Here is a 24000-nt window from a genome sequence, read left to right as displayed (position 1 = left end):
AAGTTAGCAGGAAAGTTCACAAAGGCAATGCAGTGGATGTTGTCTACATGGACTTTAACAAGGCAGTTGACAAGGTCCAGCATGGGTGGTTGGTCAAACAGGTTCAGTCGCTTGGCATTCAAGATGACTTTGTGGGAGAAACCAGAGAATGGTAATAGATGGTTGCCTCTATCAGTGGACTCCTGTGATTAGTGTTATGCCACAGGGATTAGTGATGGGTCCATTGTTGTTTGTCATCTATATCAATGATCTGGATGACAATGTGGTTAACAGGATCAGCAAAGTTGTGGATGACACCAAGACTGGGGGGTGTAGTGGACAGCGAGGAAGGTTATCATGGCTTGCAGAGGGACCTGCATCAGCAAAAATGGGCTGAAAAATGGCAGATGGAATTTAATGCAGACAAGTGTGAGGTGGTGCACTTTGGTAGGACCAACCAGGGTAGGTCTTACGCAGTGAATGGTAGGGCACTCAGGAGTGCAGTAGAACAAAGGGATCTGGGAATACAAGCCCATAATTCATTGAAAGTGGTGTCATAGGCAGAAAGGTTAAAAAAAAGCTTTTGGCACATAGGCCTTGATAAATCAATTATTGAGTACAGAAGATGGGAAGTTATGTTGAAATTGTATAAGACATTGGTGAGGCCTAATTTGGAGTATTGTGTCCAGTTTTAGTCACCTATATACGGGAAAGATGTAAATAAGGTTAAAAGAGTACCGTACAGAGAAAATTTACAAGGATGTTGTCAGGCACAGTATGGAGGACCTGAGTTATAGAGAAAGACTGAACAGGTTAGGACTTTATTCCTTGGAACACAGAAAACTGAGGGGATAGTTGATAGAGGTATATAAAACTATGAGGAGTATAGACAGGGTAAATGTAAGCAGGCTATTTCCACTGAGTTTCGGTGGGAATACAATGGTGAAAAGCGGAAAATTTAAGGGGAACATGAGGGAAAACTTCTTCACTCAGGAGTCGTGGGAGTGTGGAATGAGATGCCAGCACAAGTGGAGCAAACGAACTTGATTTCAACACTTAAGAGAAGTTTTAGACAGGTACATGGAGGGGTATGGAGGGCTATGGTCTAGGTGCAGTTTGATAGGAGTAGGTATTCTAAATGGTTTTGGCATGGACTAGATGGGCCAAAGGGCCTGGTCTGCACAGTACTTTTCTATGACTCTGTGACTTCATCAATCTATGACTAGAGACCAAAGATTTGTCTCAGTGAAGCACTGGACATTTATTTGGACCCTGATTTTCTTTTGTGTAGAAAAAAAAGAATTTGCTAAAATAATTAACCTCATGACTTCAGTGTTCAGCATCTGCACTTCTCAGAATGAAAAGAAAAATGTTGCAATGCTAAAGTCATATCGACGAAAATCGGAATCGGCCTACAGTTGAGAAAGGAGACCAGTGGTTCTGGTTTAACAACATTACAAAATCCAGTAAAAGATTGGAGACATTAACTCCTCTGAACCATAACAGATCTTGAGGCTGATTTCCTCAATAACACTGCAAACTGCAAGAAACTAACTCGAAAAAATCCTCGATTTGGTGCTAAAATGCTCAAATGGCATTTGCTCTCTCTCCTCCTTTGCCATTTTATTCTTATCCTGTTTTTTTTTCACGGACAGTGCAGAAACACGTAGCTCTGCATCAGAGTTCAGAATTCACAGCTTCTTAATATGATCAGGCAGAGCGAACAGGTTCAATGGAAAATAGAGATTTCATTCTTATGAAGGGTTTCGGCCCGAAGCGTCGTTATCACCTCCTCCCATAGATGCTGTCTGGCCTGCTGAATTCTGCCAGCATTTCGTGTTTTTTATTTCATTTTTATTTTTGTTAAGGGTTCAGCACAGGGGTTCCCAACATTTTTTCATGCCATGGATCCTCATCATTAACTGAGGGGTTTGTGGACCCCAGGTGGGGAAACCCTGGGGTAGCAAGATAGATGTAGAGAAATCGGTAGATGTATTATTTTTAGACTTCAGACAAAATTCACCAAGCTGCACACATAAGATAAATTTAAAGGAGAACTGTGGTGATAGGATTGGGGAGATGATAACATAATGTAACAACTGGTTAACAGAAAAGTGAACAAACAGCAGCAATAAATGGATTGATTTTCAAGCTGGGTGCCATCGTTAGTGAGTGGAACAAATGCCAGACCATGGGCATTATCCACCTACAATTTGTCACATTGACCTTGTTGAGGTGACAATCTGTTATACTCTATATATGGACTTGTTCATAATCCAAAGCCAGGTGGAGAAAGAACTCTCAACTATTACGCTGTTTAATTTCTCAGTGCCAGTTCCATCAACAGAGCCAAAATTCCACTTTAAAATATTTGAATCAGCAGTTTTAGGGAGTAATTTTTAAATTTACTGGAGCAGAGAAGTTAAACGTCAAGGAGGAAGAGAAAGAAGAGACACAAGGATAAAGAACGTTTCAATCTGAGTAGAACAAGCACAAAAACACCACTGCTAGCTGCTCATCCATTGTTAGTAGTGAACTCACCTCCACTTTCCACCCCTTTGCCCTCACCACAATCTCCAAAACAGCTCCTAACCCAGCCTATTCTCAACAAGGAGCATAACCCAAAATCCTTCCAAGGTGCAAACTACTTTCAATGTGGTTTTAAAATAGAACAAACTTTTTCCTCAACATAGTTCCAAAAACCAATAGTTACTTATCAGCTGGCAACATCCAAAGGAAGTACCTTCATGCATCAATGATGGAAAACAAAAAAAGGATGATAAATATTTAGTGGTTGCATTTTGTTTGCAAAACAGAGCTGGTGTAGAGTTTACAGATGCATCGCATTGTGAAATGGCTGAGAGATTATGCAAGTTGCTGGAACTTGGAGCAGCATTATCTCTCTTTTGATTAGCTCTTGGTGATTGCTCATCATGTGGCATTTCTTTAGTAGCTCCTTTTTTTTTTATGAGGTTGAGTTGCCAGCTCGGTGCTCAACCCAGCACGGATGGAAAGCGTGCAAGGGAGCCGGCTGGATTCGAACTCGGGACCTGCCACCCCGAAGTCCAGTGCTGATGCCACTACGCCACCAGCCAGCCATCAGCTCTTGGTGTCTCTATTTTGCAGTCCTTCGGATGGTGACAGTTCAATAAGCAAAGGAATGGAGTGGTGGGGGTGGGGGGGGGGGGCGGATGAGGGAGCTGCTGGGTTGGTAGTGGAGGAGTTGAGACACCTCTCATCCTCTTCCCGCCAACTCTGCTAATGAAAGTAGTCCTTTTCTTAGGGTCCAACACAACCAGTAAAAGCATTTTGCAAGGCTGACAGCCAGTAAGATATGCTACTTTATGCCTATTTGAAAGGAGGGAGTGACAAATGTTTGTGCAAGTATCTAAGGTTTTACTGCAAGCAGTTCATTTATGACATCCCAGGGATCTAATGAGAGTTTGACCAGAAGAGATTTAGCACAGAAATGCCTGGTGATTAGCATCCTTAAATGGCTGGTGCTAGTTGCAATGGAAGGACCACAAAATAAACAGGGAATTAGGGAAAACCACTTTGCAAAGGATGTGAAATGTCTTCAAAAGTAATCATACTAACTGAAAGGAAGATGGAAACTGACGTGAAATCAACCACCAGGGTGAAAAAATTGAGTAATTTTAAATGGTTAGGTTCTGAAAGATGTTCAAAGGTTAGTTTTAATATCAGAGAATGTAAATAGTATACAACCTGAAATTCTTACTCTTCACAGACATCCAGGAAACAAGAAACCTCATAGAATGAAAGATAAAACCATCAATGCCCAGAAGCACCATTCCCCCTCACATCACACAAACAGCAGCAGAAGCATCGACCCTCCCCTCTCCCCCTCCACTTGTGCTGGAATCGGGTTTAATATCAACTGCATATATCACGAAATTTGTTGTTTTGCGGTAGTAGTATATTGTAATACACAACAATAAAAATATCTATAAATTACAGTAAGATATATACAGTATATAAATTAAATAAATAGAGCAAAAAGTAGTGAGGTAGTGTTCATGGATTCATTGTCCATTCAGAAATCTGATGGCAGAGTGGAAGAAGCTGTTCTTGAAACATTGAGTGTGTGTCTTCAGGTTCCTGGATTCCCTTTCTTGATGGGAGCAATGAGAAGAGGGCATACCCTGGGTGATGGGGATACTGAATGATGGGTGCCACCTTTTTGAGGCATCATCTTTTTGAAGGTGTCCTAGAAGCTAAGGAGGATAGTGCCCATGATGGAGCTGGCTTAATTTACAACTTTCTGCAGCTATTTCTGAACTTGTGCAGTGGCCCCTCCATACCAGACACTGATGCAAGCAGTTAGAATGCTTTCCGTGGTACATCTGTAGAAATTTGCATGCCTTTGGTGACATACCAACTCTTTTCAAAATCCTAATGAATTATAGTCTCTATCATGCCTCCTTTGCAATTGTGTCAATATGTTGGGCCTAGGATAGACCTTCCGAGATGTTGACACCCAGGAATGTGAAACTACTCACCCTTTTCACTGCTGATCCCTTGATGAGGATTGGTGTGTGTTTTCCCAACTTCCCCTTCCTGAAGTCCACAATCAATTCCTTGGTCCCACTGACGTTGAGTGCAAGACTATTGTTGTGATACCACTCAACCAGCTGATCTATCTCACTCCTGTATCTCTCATCACTATCATCTGAAATTCAGCAAACAATAGTTGTGTAATGGGCAAATTTTGAGCTATTGGGCTGCAGTGCTGTGCCCAGATTGACAGGAATGGGCCATGTTTCCATGAAGCCATGTACACTGCACTCCCTGATGTCTCTCTGGTATCGCAATCTAGCTCTAGCTCTGAGGTCTTCAATTTTCCAGAGACGGTACATTTGCCAGCAGGATAGTCAAGAGTTGTGTCTAAGGCCTCTGTGTTTCAATTGTATCTGTAGATGGGCTCGCCTTCCACATCTCCTTTTTCTTAAAGGGGATCTGCACTTATCACCCGAGTCTACAGTCTGGGGTCTGCTGATTTTGAGGATCGATAGATCTTTCAAACATCTTAAAACAATGTTGCTTACAGAAGTACCTATAGGCAGTGACTGCGGATTTCAGCTGTAGCAGTCCTAAACGAGAATACTTGATGATTTCTAACAGAGTGGCATAGAAAACTTCCTTTCCATACAAAGAGGAAATTCTATCACCAGGGGGATTGTGAATCAGAATCAGGTTTAATATCCGTGGCACATGTCGCGAAATTTGTTGTCTTTATGGCAGCAGTCCATTGCATACATAATAATAAAAATTGTAAGTTACGGTGAGTATATGTACGTATAAAAATGACAGTAAAAAAATAGAAATAAAAGAGTAGTGAGGTAGTGTTTATGGATTCAATGTCCATTCAGAAATCAGATGGTAGACGGGAAGAAGCTCTTCCTGAATCATTGAGTGTGTGCCTTCAGGCTCCTGTACCTCTTTCCTGATGGTAGCAATGAGAAGAGGGCATTGGGGGCATTGAGGGTGGTGGGGGTTCTTAATGATGGATGCCACATTTCTGAGGCAAAGCTCCTTTAAGCTGACCTGCATACTCTGGAGGCTAGTGCCCATGATAGATCACATCCCAATTATTGTTCAATTAATTTATCTTGGGGGCATCATTTAACTCTGCAATTAGACCTGGAAAGCATGGGTTCAATGTCCATTCAGAAATCGGATGGCTGTGGTGAAGAAGCTATTGCTGAATCATTGAGTGTGTGCCTTCAGGCTTCTGAACCTCTTCCCTAGTGGTAGCAATGAGAACAGAGCATGTCCTGGGTGGTGAGGTGGATGCTGCCTTTTTAAGGTACTGCTACTTGAAGATGGCCTGGATGCTGGTGAGGTTGGTTCTTTCAGCCTTTTAAGGTAGTAACCTTTTAAACGTTCTCCAGGAGGGTTCTGGAGGTTCAATTGCTGAGTACATTCAGGATAGAAGCTGATAGTATTTTAAATTTCAAGTTAATAAAAATGTCCAGGGTAAGTGTTGGAAAATGACATTGAAATAAATGATTAGCCATCATTTTATTGAATGGCAAAACAGACACAACAATCTAAAAGTTTCCTCCTGCTAAATAATGGTTAAAGAAATGTTAGTGTGGTGTTGGCCCTGATCTAGGAATAGAAAAATGATTCCTGATGGTAGATGTTTGTAGAGCTCAGTGTGGCATGACCCTGCCACAATAAAGCATGTGAAGTCACGTATACACTCGGTGGCCATTTTATTAGGTACACCTCGACAGATGCTTGTAAATGTAAATATTTAATCAGCCCATCATTTGACAGCAACTCAATGCATAAAATCATGATGCCTTGAGCATCATGAGGCATCAAGCAACACAGATGCCTTGTGCAGGAAGGCACAGAGTCGACTGTACTTCCTTAGAAGGTTGGCGTCATTCAATGTCTGTAGTGAGATGCTGAAGATGTTCTATAGGTCAGTTGTGGAGAGCGCCCTCTTCTTCGTGGTGGCGTGTTGGGGAGGAAGCATTAAGAAGAGGGATGCCTCACGTCTTAATAAGCTGGTAAGGAAGGCGGGCTCTGTCATGGGCAAAGTACTGGAGAGTTTAACATCGGTAGCTGAGCGAAGGGCGCTGAGTAGGCTACGGTCAATTATGGAAAACTCTGAACATCCTCTACATAGCACCATCCAGAGACAGAGAAGCAGTTTCAGCGACAGGTTACTATCGATGCAATGCTCCTCAGACAGGATGAAGAGGTCAATACTCCCCAATGCCATTAGGCTTTACAATTCAACCGCCAGGACTTAAGAACTTTTTAAAAGCTATTATTAATGCTTTTTGAGATAGTGATTTAGATGCATATCATATTTTTTACTGAGTTAAGTGTTGTATGTAATTAGTTTTGCTACAACAAGTGTATGGGACATTGGAAAAAAAGTTGAATTTCCCCATGGGGATGAATAAAGTATCTATCTATCTATCTATGCAGACCTAGTCAAGAGGTTCAGCTGTTGCTCAAACCAAACATAAGAATGGGGAAGAAATTAGATCTAAGTGGCTTTGACCGTGAAATGATTGTTGGTGCCAGAAAGGGTGGTTTGAGTATCTCAGAAATTGCTGATCTCCTACGATTTCATGCATAACGTTCTCTGGAGTTTACAGAGAAAGGTGCGAAAATGTTTTTTTAAAAATTCAGTGAGAAGCAGTTCTGTAGATTAAAGTACCTTGTTAAAGTAAGTGAGGTCAGAGGAGAATGGCCAGACTGGTTCATGCTGACAGGAACATGACAGAATCCAAATAAGCACACAATGCAATAGTGGTGTGCAAACAAGCATCTCTGAACACACAGCTTGTTGAACCTTGAAGTGAATAGCCTACAGCAGCAGAAGATCATGAACATACACTCAATGGCCATGATATTAGATACAGGAGGTACCTAAGAATGTGGACACTGAGTGCATACTGTAGGTGTCCTTGAAACAACAACAAACACCAATTATTTTCATAGTACTACATTACTCTTTTTTCTCATATCTACAACAGCTAGAGCATCCTACCTGGTCCTGGACCATCTTTGACATGGACATTTCCAGTCCAACGACTAGTGTTGGACACAAACACTGCACTGGTCATATAGCGCTTCGGTGGATCATGAAAATTGACCACATCATAATAGCCGGGTCCTGGAGGTGTTGGGTTTCTGCGGACTGGGAATGGAGGAGCTGAAATGCACATGTAATGCTTCTTCCTAGAGGAAACAAAATTGTAAGGCAACAAAACAACATGAGAAATAACAAATATTTTATCAAATTACGAGGGGTGATTGATAAGTTTGTGGCCCAAGGTAAAAGGCGTCAATTTCAGAAAACCTAGCACATTTATTTTTCCTACATTTACACACCTAGTAAAGTGATCATGGAGCATACGGATCCCTTCTTTGTAGAAGTCGGCATCTTGGACCTCCAGAAGTGGTCCACAGCAGGGGTGATTGATGGTCGTGGCCTAAGGTAGAAGGAGATGAGTTATACAGCTCTTGTTACAAGCACATGCAGTTCAACTCTTTGAGTGATTATGCAGAAAGTTTGAAGTTAGAAGGAGATGAGTTATTAACTTTAAACTTGCTGTATTTTCATTCAAAGAGTTGAACCACACATGCATGTGGCGAGAGCTGTATAACTCATCTCCTACCTTAGGCCATGAACTTATCAATAACCCCTGCTGTAGACCACCTGAAGGTCCAAGACACTCTCGTTACATGCACATGCAGTTCAACTCTTTGACTGATAATGCAGAAAGTTTGAAGTTAATAACTCATCTCCTTCTACCTTAGGCCATGAACTTATCAATCACCCCTACCATGGACCACTTCTGCAAAGAAGGGATCCATATGCTCCACGACCGCTGGACTAAGTGTGTACACATAGAAGGGGACTATGTTGAAAAATAAATGTGCTAAGTTTTCTAAAAATGACTCCTTCTACCTTAGGCCACGAAATTATCAATCACCCCTTGTATAATAAGCCCATATTACAGTAATTGTAAATTAAACTCGCAGACTCATGACGGTGACCACAACTCATTTTAATTGGTTATCGGTCTTGCACTCAATCTGAACTATTTTGTTTTTTAGCTCTGTCATTCTCCTGGCTAGGGTGACTAAAACAGGCTTTGCCATTTCCTGGAGTTTCAGAGGTGAGGCAAAAAGGTTTATTTCATTCTGATTGTTTGTTATCATTATGGTTCATAAAGGTTTATTTCATTCTGATTGTTTATCATTCTGGTTCATTTCCCATCAAGTTTCAAGCTGTATCCTGTATCAAAAGAATCTGTGAGTAAGTATCCTGATGCTTATCTCCTAACTCCAGCATTCCTACTGCTTCTGAGGTACAGAACATCTGCCTGCAACAGGACTTACACTGTCTTTGGGGTCGTCTGGTTTTAGCATCTTTCAGGGTGCCAGGTATGCGACGCTAATGTTCATTGCCATGTTGAAGGAAAGCAGAAGACACCACCAGTGGAATCCCAGACAAAATGGCACCTCCTTAACAAACACTTTGGTGCTTTTCCCTCGTCCAACCGTTCCCCTTCCACCCCCACTCCATCTGTTCCTCCCCTGGCTGCCTTCAGGTTTCTAGCAATTCTTCGCGGCTACAAGTGACATTTATAAAAACGATCAAGGGCTTAACACGTTTTTAAAGATATTACTTTAAAGCAGACAGATGGTTGCATTTTATTTTTAAAATATAGCTGACTCACGGTAGCTGGTCTCGGAATGTCAAGCAATAGTGAATGGCTGAGAGTTAACAATGCCAAATATATTTATCCACTGAACTGTGAATATTTTTGATGGCTGTTTACTCATGTTCTGCAACGCTCAATTGGTTTAGGTTCTCACACATTGCACTGTCTGTTTAGTGACATGGTAGTGTAGTGGTTAGTGTAAAGCTATTAAAAGATCAGGGTGAAATTCCTGCTGCTGTCTGTAGGGAGTTTGTACACTCTCCTTGTGAGTGTGTGGTTTTCCTCTGGGTGTTCTGGTTTCCTTCCACATTCCGAAGACGCATGGTTAGGGTTAGTAAGTTGTGGGCATGCTATGTTTGTGCTCGAAGCCTGATGAAATTTGTAGGGTTTCCCAGCACAATCCTCACTGATTTGATTTGGTGCAAATGACACATTTCCTTAATTTTAATGTTTTGCTTTGCACATCATGTACCATCCATTTTCTGCATGACTACATGAACTAGATTTTGGCTTCAACAGGATTCACATTGCATTGTCCATACTTAGAGAAAACAGACGTGAAGACTGGAGACATGAAAGGGTGAATAGGTTAGAACTTTGCCCACTGGAACATAGGAAAATGTGGAGAGATTTGACAGAGGGATGCACAATCATGAGGGGTATAGATAGGGTAAGTTCAAGCAAGCTGGTTCTTCTGAGGTTGAACGAGAGATCATAGGTTTAGGGTGAAAGATGAAATATTTAGGGAGAACCTGACAGGGACTTTTGCACTCAGAGGGTGGTGCAAGTTTGGAATGAACTGCCAGTGGAAATTGTGGACACGGGTTCAATTTCAACATTTAAGAGATGTTTGCTAAGTACTTGCATGGGAGGGATATGGAGGGCTTTGATCCAGGTGTGGGTCGATGGGACTGGGCAGGAAAATAATTCAGCACAGATTAGATGGGCCGAAGGGCCTGTTTCTGTGCTGTAGTGCTCTATGACTCTGTGACTGTAAAGTAGGAACATAACCCACATGTCACAATCAAGACAAAGATCATTAGTTTCTTTTGTCAATTTGGGAATCTAAGTATATAGAACAATGGTCAGTAAATGAAGTTGAAGTTCAGTTCAACCAGAATAAACTTGAGGGAATGCATGCTTTTACTTTCTCTGTCATGCATATTCCATTGTGAATATGACTTTGGTTCTCAAAATCTGCACTGTGTCTTTTTTCTTGCTACATCTTTCTGACTTACTTACTGCCCGTTATGCCATTCACGCTTAGGGCAGTATTGAAGGTCCTCCATCTCTGTCTTACAATACCTTGCACATAAGTTTATAAGGGTCCTTCCTTGCTGTTTCTATAACAATTGTTTTTGACCAGTCAGGGTTATTAGCCCTGAGCTGAACCCCTGGACCTGGATGACCAGTGGACCACTCTTAGTCTGGCCTCTACCCTTTGACCTGTTTGGCATGGGTGAGCCAAAGAACAAGGCCCTGACTCCAGCCAACAGAGCTCCCTGGGTCATTGAGGAATGCAGACCTCTAAACCCTGCGACAAGGTTGTGGTCCTCCTGGAGGTCTTGCTACATCTAGTTCACTAACTCCTAACCCTAAAATATCTAACGTGGACAAAGGATAAAATCTTCACCCTCTTCTGCAAAACTCTGAATCTGCATACAATTGCTTCCCCCCCCCCCCCCCACAGGCAAGTCTGCCTTTCGATATTAATTTCAAGAGCAGCTACTGAAACGGACTCAGCCACCCAATACCAAGGATGCAAACGTGTGGATTGAATCCTGTCTTCTGCCATTGAATTGTAAGGTTGATAGGTTGCTGGTCCTGGGCTTGTTGAGTCAGTTGGATACTTCAGGCGCGCAGTCGTGGATTTGAAAGCAGAAACCATTGCCTTTGGCGACTCTTTGGTCAAGGAGTGGCTGATCCTGTAATGGCCTGGAAAAAAAAACTTAAAAGTTGAAGCAAAACATTGGTGGTGCTGCATGCAAAGACAGATATGCTTTGCTAATTATTTCCCAATGACAACTGCAATAACAGTATCTTGTTATACAGAAAACTATGTTAAAATTAGAAAATTTATATTGTCTACTATCTTTGAAACTTGTGCAAACAGTGACAAGATTTCCCTGATTCTGTCTTACCTACACCTTTGGGAATGTCATCAACATTCCAAAAAATAAAACAAAATAATTGCTATGAACCTAAAGGCCTCATCACCCTGCCATAGAGCGTTTGGCTTCTCGAGTACCCGTATTAACTAAATGTTGTCCCAACAAGAGTTGTAAAACCCTTTGCTTTCTGGGTAACCTGGTCAGTTAACTGTGACTGGCATGGGTTTCCTGCGATCTATGATTATTTGAAGAGGACTCTCGTTAAGTGCCTCAGTGGAGTCGTTGTTTTGGAGAGAATGGATTGTCCCACAGCGTCGCTCAGTTGTCCCTCCAAGGCTCTATCGGTGTTCCTGTGTCTAACCTCTTATTCCAGTCTCTTCATGGGGAACGTGCCATCCACCGCTCCTGGGTTGAGTCGGTGTCAGGTACCCTCGTGACGGAGAAAGCCTTCCGTCCTTCCGCACTTGGGTCCAATCAAGCGAGTGCACACTGAGATGATAACGCTGGCAAATGTTCACTAATCTCCCTGGACTTTTCTTCTATTCAATCTTGCAATGACTGTGATCAATGCACAAACAACCCAGCAGCAGAGATGACATAGTCATTAATAAATTGACAGTTCTGCATGCTAGATTAAATTAATGGCAAGTTTGGGCATGTGTTTATTAAAAAAAATCATAAATGGCAGGAAAAGAAAGAGAAACTGCTTATATGCCACTACTGAAGATTCAGACTTTACTCAGGCAGTCAGGAGAGATTAATCACAAACACATGAAAGTCTGCAACACACACAAAATGCTGGAGCAACTCAGCAATTCAGGCAATACCTGCCGAAAAGCAGAAAGAGTCGACGTTTCAGGACTGAAGGATATCGGCCCAAAACTTCGACTCTTTATTCTTCTCCATAGATGTTGCCTGACCTGTTGAGTTCCTCCAGTGTTTCAGGACAAATGAACTTTGATTATCTGACTTCACAAAACTATTTTAAGAGTTAGAAGTTCAAAGCGCTTCAGTAAACAGGTTGATTTAGTGGAAAAGAGATAAAAATCTCTTGTTAGTTGGTCATTTTCTTTCCACTGCTTCACAACTCAATGGAAAATGATCGACAAATTTAAAAATGGAGTTATGTGAAATCATTATTGCTTTGTGACAGAAGATATGTTTAGATCCCAATAAAGATCGGGATCTAAAGTGAAATAAAACAAGATGTGCAAATCAGATTATAAATATCTATTATTTAAGCTTGTTTATATTTCAGCTTCTTTTGCAGCTCAGCTGGTTCCTTCAGTGAGGAATGTAGTCTTGTTCTATTATTGCACAAACCCACTAACTTTTGATTATTCCTCCTGAAGCTACAAAAAGTGCATACTTACATGGGGAGGGTCCATGCAGAGACTCTTGCGGAAATGCCCCCCTCTTGGTTCTCGATAAAAATGCTGATTCAGCCGAGACATTGTTTGCTTTCCCAAGAAATACCTCGGAAATCTGGAGAAAGAGATACACACATGGATTCCTGCAACACAAACACTACATGGAATGTTGTCTCACTTTTCTGGCTTCTCCACCTTCTGTTGAGCTGAATCTGAAGCAGGCTGATTATCATTGGCATGTCTATTATGTATACATAATATAGAAAATAAAAAATAAATAAGTAAATTAATTATAGTAAACATGCATTGAATAGATTAAAAATTGTGCAAAAGCAGAAATAACATGTATCAAAAAAGTGATGTACTGTTCATGGGTTCAATGTCCATTCAGAAATTGGATGGCAGAGGGGAAGAAGCTGTTCCTGAATCGCTGAGTGTGTGCCTTCAGGCTTCTGTACCTCCTACCTGATGGTAACAGTGAGAAAAGGGCATGTCCTGGGTGCTGGAGGTCCTTAATAATGGACGCTCTGCCTTTCTGAGACACCGCTCCCTGAAGATGTCCTGAGTACTTCGTAGGCTAGTACCCAAGATGGAGCCAACTAAATTTATGACCCTCTGCAGCTTCTTTCAGTCCTGTGTAGTAGCCCCCCATCTCCCTCCACCCAGCCCCATGATGCAACCTGTCAGAATGCTCTGCATGGTACATCTATAGACATAACTTGAAACAAAAGGGTTGTTTGAGCAAGTAATACATTCAAGTGAACTCCACTGAAAACTATATGATTAAAATAATATTCAAGTTTTCATCTAATGTAAGGTACATGATGCACCATCAATAACTCTCGGAGACGTGAGTTAAGGTAGGCTTTTATTGACTGGAAGAAAGAACAAGCAGCAATTGACCACCATGCTACATCCTGGAGACTGAGGCCAGGGCTCAGGCTCCAATCGCCTTTATACCGGGGTCCGTGGGAGGAGGCGCAGGAGCAGTCAGCGGGGGGGGGCGTGTCCAGACAGGTATATGTATTTCACCACAGTACAATTTGCTGTTCAGACAGTTTAAACGCCTGTCCAGATCAGAGGTGAGAGCCAATTTTGCCCTGTTGCTCACTGCTCTCTCCAGGTCACTGGAGCATTTTGTTGCAGTGGCTCCTGGGTCCTAGTGCTAAGTACAATTGGTTGTTTGGACAACTTAAATGCCAGCCCAGATAGATTGAAAAGACTGAGTGTCAGGAGCGGAGACGAGAGCCGATTTTGCTCGCTCTCCACGTTGGTGACACCTCTCTTCACGGGACTGAGGCTATGAAGACTGCCCTGGCTGCTGTGGTCCGTGCCCACTAAAATAATGCACTGATACCGAGGCTTTGGGCCTACTCTGGGATGCTCCAGGGTTTGCATCTGACGACTCAATTTGGATTGGAATGCTGTTTGCACGATTTGTGTTCTTTCTCCCCTTTCTCTTGCGCATCGTGTGTTGTTTTATTTATTTATTTGTTTTTCTTTAATTGGGTTCTTTTAGGTTTCTTGCTTTGTGGCTACCTGGGAGCAAGCAAATCTCAAGGTTGTATAACTTATACATACTTTGATAATAAATGCACTTTGAAACTTGATCTTTCTCTTCTATATCAATTCACACAAGCAAAGCAAGGAATTTCCCTCAATTATAATGCACTAAATAGATTATTTTCCAGATTAGACTAGTGTGATGATGTGTTATTATGATACGTTATGGAACAAAATATTGATAGTGTGACATTCTGGGTGGGAGCATAGTCGACAGCCTGCCCCTGCATTTCTAATGAACAGTGCTATTTATTGTTGTGTTAAAATGCTTTTGTGGGATTATGATGGGAAGTTCCAGTTCATTTATTGTTACCTTTTAGCTCGGGTTATACAGTTATTTGCTTGTGTAATGGTGGGTCACCCTGACTGTAACCAAGGTGTGTGATGGTCACCTCCCCCGTCGGTGTGAGACTGATGGGTTCACTCTCTGGGTCAGGGTGCCCGGTCTGTTTTGTGTCTATCACAATAAAACAGTCGTTGAGTTAACGAGCTTCCTCGTCTGTCATTACGGACTCAATGCTCGCCACAATATTTTCCTGCAGTGAGCATGGCTGCTTATAATTGTTGAAGTTTCAAGTACATTTGCATACTTATATAGATTCATTATGTTAATAAGCCACAGTGATATAAAGCTGCAAAAGTGAAAGATTACATCAAGTTGAAATCCATGCATAAGAAGTTCCTAGGCTGTTAGGAGCCATATAAAGCAGGCTTTGCAGACTGGACCAAAGAATTCTTCTTCCCCCAAGGGCCCAACAATGCAAACACTTTAGCAATGAGGCCTAAAGTGTTGCAAAATGTTCTTACACTGATGGGCTGAAAAGCTTTTCCTCCAAGTACTGTGCACTGGTAGACTATTGTAGAGTCAAAGAATTCAATAGTATAGAAACAGGACCTTCCTTCAGTTTACCGCTGGAATTTGTATACCCATCTGTATTAATCCCATTTGGTCACATTAGCCTCATGTTCACGAGTTTGATTCAAAGTTTTCTTAAGTGTAGTGATTTTACCTGAATCCACTACCTCTCCTGGCAGGCAGTTCCAGATTTCGATCACTCTGTGTAAAAAGCTCTCCCCTGAGATCTTAATTTTTTTTTAAACTCATTCCTCTTATCATAAAGCCTTACTGCTTCTGATTTCTCCATGATGAACTCAGATTTCAAACATCAATTCTATTACCACAACCAATAGACTCACTTTCAAGAACTCTTCATTTCTTGTTCTCAATATCTGTTGCTTACTTACTTATTAATATTGTTTCTTCTTTTGCATTTCCACAGTTTGTTGTCTTCTGGACTCTGGCTGAATGCCTTAGGTTGAGCGTTCTTTCATTGATCCTTTCATAGTTATAATTCTGCAGACTTGTTGAGTATGCCCACAAGAAAATGAATCTCAGGGTTGTATATGGTGACATATATGTACTTTGATAATAAATTTACTGTGAACTTTATCGCAAGCCCTGTTTGTGTGACCTCTGATGCCAGCAATCTCTGAAGAGTATTGATAATGGCTGGGGTCACCCGTCTTGAAAAGACACTGCACAGAAGAAGACAATGGCAAACCACTTCTGTGGAAAATTTTGCCAAGAACAATCACGGTCAAGGCCATGATCACCCACATAACCCGGCACATAATTAATGGATGAACTATTAATGCCTCTTTAAATTTTATATAGTTCTATAACGTTACACTTCATCCTCCTTCGCTGTAGGGAAAACAAGCCTAACTTATCCAATCTTGCCTCTTACTAAAGTCTTCCAATGCAGTCTTCCATCCTGTTGAATCACCTCTGCGTTCTCTCCAAAGCAACACCAGCCTTCCTACAGTGTGACAAACCAGAACTACACACAATAGTCCAGGTGAGGTAGAACTAGTGTTTTGATACAGTAAGGTGCAACATAATGTTCTTATTTTTTATATTTTTTCCCCTGATGTTTGAAGGTAAGCATGTCATATACATGAGAAAATTTGCAGATACTGGAGATCCAGAGCAACACACACAAAATGCTGGAGGAACTCAGCAGGTCAGGCAGCAGCTATGGAAAAGAGTAAACAGTTAGGGGCTGAGACCTTTCATCTGGACTCGTGAAGTGTCCTGAAGAAGGGTCTCTGCCCAAAACATCAACTACTTACTCTTTTCCATAGATGCTGACTGACTGCTGAGTTCCTCAAGCAAGTCATATACCTTCTTCAGCATTCTATCTATTGGTGTGGTCACTTACAAGGAACTACAGAGCTCCTAACTCCTGGGTTTGATCCTGACCCTGAATGCTGTCAGTGCGGATTTTGCATGTTCTTCATGACTACATGGAGTTCCCACAAATGCTCTGAGGTGCAGCAAAAGATATTAAAATAAATGTCAATAACAAACAAGGAACTACTTTACATCTTCGTTAGGTCTGTATTGTTTGTCAGACTGCTTTACCTAATCTGAAAAATAACTCCGGATCTTATCTGAACTTAGGACAACAAAGTACTACCCAAGTATTAATCTTTTTTGAACTTCACAACTCACATTGTATTCATTAGGAGCTGGTGTCCTGTCTTTGTCATTGTCCAACTTCATAGCAATAGGCGGCTGGAACATGCTGCTGTTTCCAAAGTGATAGTCTGCCTTTGTCAGGATTGTGGAAGGAATGTTGTATGCATTTGCTGCTGGGGTATGAATAATTCTCTTCCGTTGCTCACGGGGTACCTAAGAGAACAACAGACAGGTGTGTTATAGACCCTACGTCACAACCCCTTCCTTTCACTAAGTTAGCTCGTGTCCCACTTCATCTGTGCAGCTCCATAACAACCTCCCATTCCTGCTGAATCTGGAGGGGTCCTGATGGAATCCAATAGCTTATGGCAACAGAGCCCCTTTCCACTGTTTCTGATGATCACCGAGATTTAGAAACCATGGAAACAATGACATAAATTTAAAGAAATAAAAATGATTAATTAAAAGACCTCTCAAAATCACGTTCAAATTTGCAAAATTAACTTAGAAACAATCTGTTAAATAAAATATACAAACTATTTACTTTCTCATCTCTTTACTGAAGTTCAGCAACGCAGTACATCATGACAGAAGTGCCAGCTAAGATGGGCATAAATTTGAGGGGGTAAATTTTAATGGTTCTTGTTTAGTCAGGGCACCAAATTTTACTGGGAGAAGGCAGGAGAACGGGGTTGAGAGAGATAGTAAATCAGCCATGATGAAATGGTGGAGCAGACTCGATGGGCTGAATGGCCTGATTCTGCTTCGACAGTGTTGTGGAAAATTTTTAGGTACATAGAACCATAGAGCATTCCAGCACAGAAACAGGCCTTTTGGCTCTACTTGGCTGTGCCAAACCATTTTTCTGCCTAGTCCCACTGACCTGCACCTGGGCCATATCCCTCCAAACCCCTCTCATCCAAATACCTGTCCAAGTTTTTCTTAAATGTCAAGTGAGCCCGCATTCACCACTTCATCTTGCAGCTCATTCCACACTCCCACCACTCTCTGTGTGAAGAAGCCCCCCCCCCCCCCACCAATGTTCCCTTTAAATTTTTCCCCCTTCACCCTTAACCCATGTCCTCTGGTTTTTTTCTCCCCTGGCCTCAGTGGAAAAAGCCTGCTTGCATTCACTCCATCTATACCCATCATAATTTTATATACCTCTATCAAATCACCCCTCATTCTTCTACGCTCCAGGGAATAAAGTCCTAACCTATTCAACCTTTCTCTGTAACTCAGTTTCTCAAGTCCAGGCAATATCCTTGTAAACCTTCTCTGCACTCTTTCAACCTTATTAATATCCTTCCTGTAATTAGGTGACCAAAACTGCACACAATCCTCCAAATTTGGTCTCACCAATGTCTTATACAACCTCACCATTACATTCCAACTCTTATACTCAATACTTTGATTTATAAAGGCCAATGTACCAAAAGCTTTCTTTACAACCCTATCTACTTGTGAAGCCACTTTTAGGGAATTATGTACCTGTACTCCCAGATCCCTCTGTTCTTCTGCACTCCTCAGTGTCCTACCATTTACCTTGTACGTTCTACCTTGGTTTGACCTTCCGAAGAGCAATACCTCACACTTGTCCGCATTAAACTCCATCTACCATTTTTCAGCCCATTCCTCCAACTGGTCCAAATCCCTCTGCAAGCTTTGAAAACCTTCCTCACTGTCCACTACACCTCCAATCTTTGTATCATCAGCAAATTTGCTGATCCAATTTGCCACATTATCATCCAGATTATTGATATAGATGACAAATAACAATGAACCCAGCACTGATCCCTGTGGCACACCACTAGTCACAGGCCTCCACTCAGAGTAGCAATCCTCCACTACCACTCTCTGGCTTCTTCCATTGAGCCAATGTCTAATCCATTGCTCGAGTGTCTAACATTTTTACACAGTACTGTTGGTCTTATAGGCTTAAGGACAGACGTATATACAATCACTGCTTCACTTAGTTCTCAAATACTCCAGGACTTAGTGGTGACACGGGCAGAGCAAGAGCTCAGATGCAGGGACATCAGATCATTAGCATGTTCTGCAGTTCTGCACTATGTAGTCATCAGCTGGACTTTGGCCATTATGGAAAAATAAAACAGATTTCAAACACTGTAAGGTGGAGATATAAAACTTACTTTGGATGCAAGCCCACCCGTTCCTCTTTTGGAGAAGGAGGTGCTGAAGGTTTCAAGCGGCGCATGCATGCAATCGTATGTGCCTGGCCCCGGGTTTTCACTCTAAAAGAAAAATAACATTGCAACTGATTGGAACTGATTCAAACCATCAGCAGGGAATTAAGAAATATTTATTATTACAAACGAGCCCGAGCTCAGCCCTCTCTATGTACCTGCCATATCAGTATTGATGTTGGTTCATTAATGTCACCTGTACCAATATACAGTGAAAGTTTGTCTTGCATACTGTTCATACAGATCAAATCATTACACTGTGCGTTGAGGTGAAGTAAGGTTCAACAATAACAAGCGGTAGAATGTGTAAAAGCCAGCAAAACTGTGCAGTGCAGGTAAATGACTGTAATGTTCAATCAGCTTCGTGGGTCTGGCAAGTGACACAGGAAAGCACCCTCTGCGAATGGCTATATTAATCACTTATTTACAAACAGTAAACATTTGACCAAACGTTCGTGTTCCCCGAGTTACAGACACTGCAAAGCTGAATATTCGACAAACACACATACATTCAGCAAAAGTACAAGTGGGCACAGAGCGTACCTTCTCAATGGTCTTGTCTTAAACAAAGCGAGAAGAGAGGAAGTCCCTTCCACGTGCAATTGTATATACCCAGGATGTTTGAAACTGGACACCGGGCATCCATCCAATGGGAAAAGCAGCTGCAGCTTCTAAACTAACTAATCACAACAGAAGCAACCTCCGACGATCAGAATAAGGCACGCCTCCCACAGGACAATGATAAAGTGGAAGATCGTAACGCAGTAGATTGTGAGGTCAAGGTTCCTTCTCATCACCCAAGAAGTCGACTCAAGAGTCTGATAACAGTGGGACAGAAGCTGGTGGCCCGTGCTTTTACATCTTCTGCCTGGTGGGCAGGGGGGAGAAGACAGAATGTCTGGCGTGGGTGTAATCTTTGATTATTCTGGCTGCTTTACTGAGTCCTTATATTGTTTCTCTTTTGTTATGCTCCTTCCCTTTATGTTACATGACTTAAAACTCTACCTATGGATTCTTCACTGTCGTAAACACAACGACGTTGGTGATTGATTAATACTCCAAGTGCCAATGTACTTGGTGTGACTGTCCCCCACCCTCGTTGAATGCAAACATTGAAAGCCACTAATGGATTTATTTATATTCAAGACAAGAGGCCTTTCAGCAGTTCTTCCTCATCTGCTTTGAATTCTCTGGAACATGCTGTAATCCTGATACCTCACTTCTTTTAGAGAAGTCCAATCCTAATCACAACACGAATCACGTTGAGTTCTCTTCCCTTCCTGGCTTTCGTGCTCGGACACCATTGTTATGGCACGCACTCATCCGCATCAACTGCCGAGGTTCAGATGCTCTACCTCCCTGGGGTATGGGTAGCTGACACGGCCCCTTTTAAAGATTCATGACAGTCCCGCTAATTGGTAATCATGTCTTGAGCGCCAAGTCCTGTTTAAAGGGAAGGATCCAGGACGGAGATCCCTGGATCCTAGTCCCACCAGGAGCACAAGGACTATTTGTCACACCTCACTGCCAATGTCTGAGGAGACGGATGAAGATTTGGCTTCTGTTTTCACTAAAGCCTCTTGTGGGCCTATGGGGGAGACTCTGGGCTCTGCTGAAGCACCCCCACCACCGACGGTGTCACAAAAGTCATCCTAGGAGGAAGGTTCGGGGGTAATTACAGTACCCAAACTGGTAGAAATCCCTTCCATCTACAAGGATTTGGAAGAGGTCTTCAAAAAGGGAGAGGCTTCGACTCTTCCACCCTACCGACCCTACCACAGTACAATAGATCTACTGCCAGGTTCATGCCCTTCTAGGGGTTGATTATACATGCTCTCAGTCCCGGAGAGAAGAGATATGTAGGGGTATATTAAGGAGGCTCTTGTCCTGGGATTCATTTGGCCATCCACTTCTCCAGCCGGCGCTGTCTTCTTCATATGGAAGGATGGGAGTCTGCATTGATTATAAAGGGCTGAATCGCCTAATAGTCAAGAATTGCTACCCTCATCCACCCATGATGACTGCTTTCAAGATTCTCCAAGGGGCAAGAGTAGCCTTGCAGCTGGACTTGCAGAGTTCATGCACCAGCAGTTCTCCAGGCTTTTATAAACAACGTGTTCTGGGATGCACTCCATAAGTTCGTCTTTGTAAACTTGGATGACATTCTAATTTTCTCGAAGTCCATGAAGGAGCACGTTGCTCATGTCAGAGACACCCTGAAGAGGCTTCTGGATCATGGAGTTCATGGCAAGCTGGAGAAGTCCGAATTTCACCTAACCACTGTTTAATTTTTTGGGCTTCATCATCTCAAATGTCATTCTCATGATGGACCCTAGTAAGATGCAGTAGGAGATTGGTCACAACCATCCAGTGTGAATTCCAGGGATCTGGCAACTTTCATTGAAAGTTTGTCAGAAACTTTAGCTCAGTGGGGGTTCATGCTGATAGCACTAACCAGGAGATCCACAGGCCCTTTTGTCTGGACTACTGAGGCGGAGGCTGATTTTTGTAGAACTCAAACAGTGGTTCACAACAGCTCCCATTTTGGTTGCACCTAACCCAGACCTTCCACACCTTTTGGAAGTGGATGCCTCAGAGGTCAGAGTGGGTGTAGTGCTGTCTCAATGGACACCTTCAGACAATTAACTGCACCTGCATAATTCTTTTCCGGATGACCATCCCTGGCAGGGATGAATTACTACATTGGGAATAGAGAGGTGGCCCGTTGTCAATTTGGCTCTGGAGGAATGGCATCACTGGCTTGAGGGGGCCAAGAGCCCTTTTATCATATGGATGGACTACAAGAACCTGGGCTTATATTCAGGAAGCCAAGAGACTGAATTCCAGGCAATCCAGGTAGCCTCTTTTTTTTTGACTGTTTTAATTCTATCCTGACCTACCAACCAGGATTTAAGGACCAGAAGCCAGATGCCCTGTCCTGTCAGTTAGACCAATCCGCAAGAGAAAAGCAGTCCACCACCATTTTGCCCCAAGCCAAGGTGATAGCGCCAGTTCATTGGGGGATCGACACACTTGTTCGCACACAAGGGGAGATTCCTCAGAACGTCCCTCTGGGTCGTCTGTTCATTCCTAGTCCCATCCAGTCTCAGGTTCTTCGATGGGGATGTGCATTGAGATTGGCATCTCACCCAGAGATTGCCAGGATCCTCAAGGTCATTAGGAAAAGATATCGATGGCCTGAAATGGCAAGGGAGGTCTGTCAATATATGCAGGCATGCGAGGTGCTTATCCGGGACAAGGAGCCCTGTACCCAACCTCAAGGGTTCCTTCAGCCTGTGCCTGTTCTGGAAAGACCATGGGCTCACATCTCCATGGATTTTGTCACTGGTCTTCCTCCTTCCAAGGGAAAGACTGCTGTCATGGTAATTGTGGATCTTATTTGGAAGGTCTGCCAATTCATCGCCTAGGTTAAACTTCCCTCTGGAGCGGAGACGGCTCAGACTGTCCTGCAGCAGGTCTTTGGGATCCATGGTTTTCTGGTGGACACTGTGTTCCATCGTGGTCCGCAATTTACATCACTTTTCTGGAGGGTGTTTTGGGTTTCACCCACAGTCCAACAGCCAGATGGAGCTCCCCAAGACCCTCAAGATCAATCCCACTTTCCACAGTGCCAACTTAAAGCCTATGAACACCAGGCTGTTAGCCCCACCACCGTCAACCCCCATCGCTACCTAGGTTTGTTGATGGGGACAGGTTTTCTCTGTGAGAAGAATTTTGGACTCGCGTCCTGTTTGAGATGTTCGGCTCGGGAACAATTCGGAGTGGAGGAGAGGTGCCGGGTGCCTGATCCGGCTCTCATCCCTGACTACAATCATCGTCTCTAAGCAGCCAGGACCATCAGGAGTTGGCCATTGGGGAGGGAGTCCTGATGCAACATGCACTGATCCACGACAGGTGCCAAGGTTAAGATGCTCTAACTCACCAAAGTATGGATAGCTGGCACCGCCCCTTTAAAGATTCAGGACTGTCCCGCTAATAGGCGATCATGTTTTGGGCGCCAAGGATTGAGAATTTAAGGAGCTCCTGAACTGAGATTCAGTGTTCAATCATAAGCTTGTATGTAATTTTGCGTAGTGTTTGTTTTGTGCTCAGGGTCTCCATCCAGTTTGAAATGTGTCTCAATCCCAGCCATGGATACTCCAGCACTTGGGTCCAAACCATTCTCATCAAGGACTTTCATCACGACTATACTGAAAAATGAGATGATTCTCCACACAACTACAGAACATGGCTTGTAAACAGATCCGGAAAGATCAAATATGACTCTGGGCACAGCCAAAGAAATGATCCTGTGGATAAGATAAACATTTTGTTCATCGCCTTCCAATTCCTGTTGAAAATCATTCTCTGTCTTAACCTTTTTTTGACTATAAGAGAGATTGACATGTTCTTATCTCCTGTAAGACAATTGTCACCATAGAAAAACACTGCCTACAATTATGAACTCAAGCCGTCTATCTTCCACGTCACCACTACAAAAATTCTAGTGTAGATTATTTACATTCTGTGTATTAAGACATCTAACTAATACAGAAGTTTTATTCTGCAGACAAATACCTTTTTCAACTTGCCCATAAAATGGACAAAAGAACAAAGCATTTTACCAAATGCAATTTCTTAAAAATACTATCTTGTTCGTCATCTCTTAAATGCAAACAGAAAAATTGCACAGTTGATGGTTCCAGTGATTGAGACATAATTCATGTAATAGTTTTATAAAGTTAACATATCACAGCCTAAACCAGATTTCCAGGACAGTGGCAGCTGACAAAAGCAACAGGCTGTGCTGAGGGACAAGGTAACAGCCAAAGTGAGCTGCAAGTTGCCAAAATGGCCAATTATAGAGTTTTACAATACACAAATGGGCCCTTCAGCCCATCTTCTTCATGCAGACCAAGGTGCTTGCATGAAGAAGATGGGCTGTTCTCATTTGTCTCTGACTGCCTTTGTTTTGCTCTGATGTCTTTTTATTTAATTCCTTTTCATTACTTTGTATAACTTATGGGCTATTGATACTCCGTGTGTTGTCTGTACCTACAGGTGATG

At 42.6% G+C, this 24000-nt stretch overlaps 1 protein-coding gene across 5 annotated transcripts in view; it reads right to left on the bottom strand.

The window, feature by feature from the left end:
• Positions 1 to 24000, bottom strand: part of stpg1 (sperm-tail PG-rich repeat containing 1) — a 64347-nt gene that overhangs the window by 5882 nt on the left and 34465 nt on the right. For all 5 annotated transcript variants that reach the window (XM_073034624.1, XM_073034620.1, XM_073034623.1 and 2 more), the window contains 5 exons: positions 18880 to 18981; positions 16760 to 16939; positions 12685 to 12796; positions 10955 to 11135; positions 7517 to 7707 (listed from right to left, as the gene is read on the bottom strand). In XM_073034624.1, coding sequence (XP_072890725.1) covers positions 7517 to 7707; positions 10955 to 11135; positions 12685 to 12796; positions 16760 to 16939; positions 18880 to 18981 — 766 coding nt within the window. The remainder of the gene's footprint in view (positions 1 to 7516; positions 7708 to 10954; positions 11136 to 12684; positions 12797 to 16759; positions 16940 to 18879; positions 18982 to 24000) is intronic.

The sequence above is a fragment of the Hemitrygon akajei genome, chromosome 32 (assembly GCF_048418815.1).
Source record: "Hemitrygon akajei chromosome 32, sHemAka1.3, whole genome shotgun sequence".
Lineage (NCBI taxonomy): Eukaryota > Metazoa > Chordata > Chondrichthyes > Myliobatiformes > Dasyatidae > Hemitrygon > Hemitrygon akajei.
The sequence above is the reverse complement of the archived record's forward strand: the minus strand, read 5'-3'. Positions and strand labels throughout refer to the sequence as shown.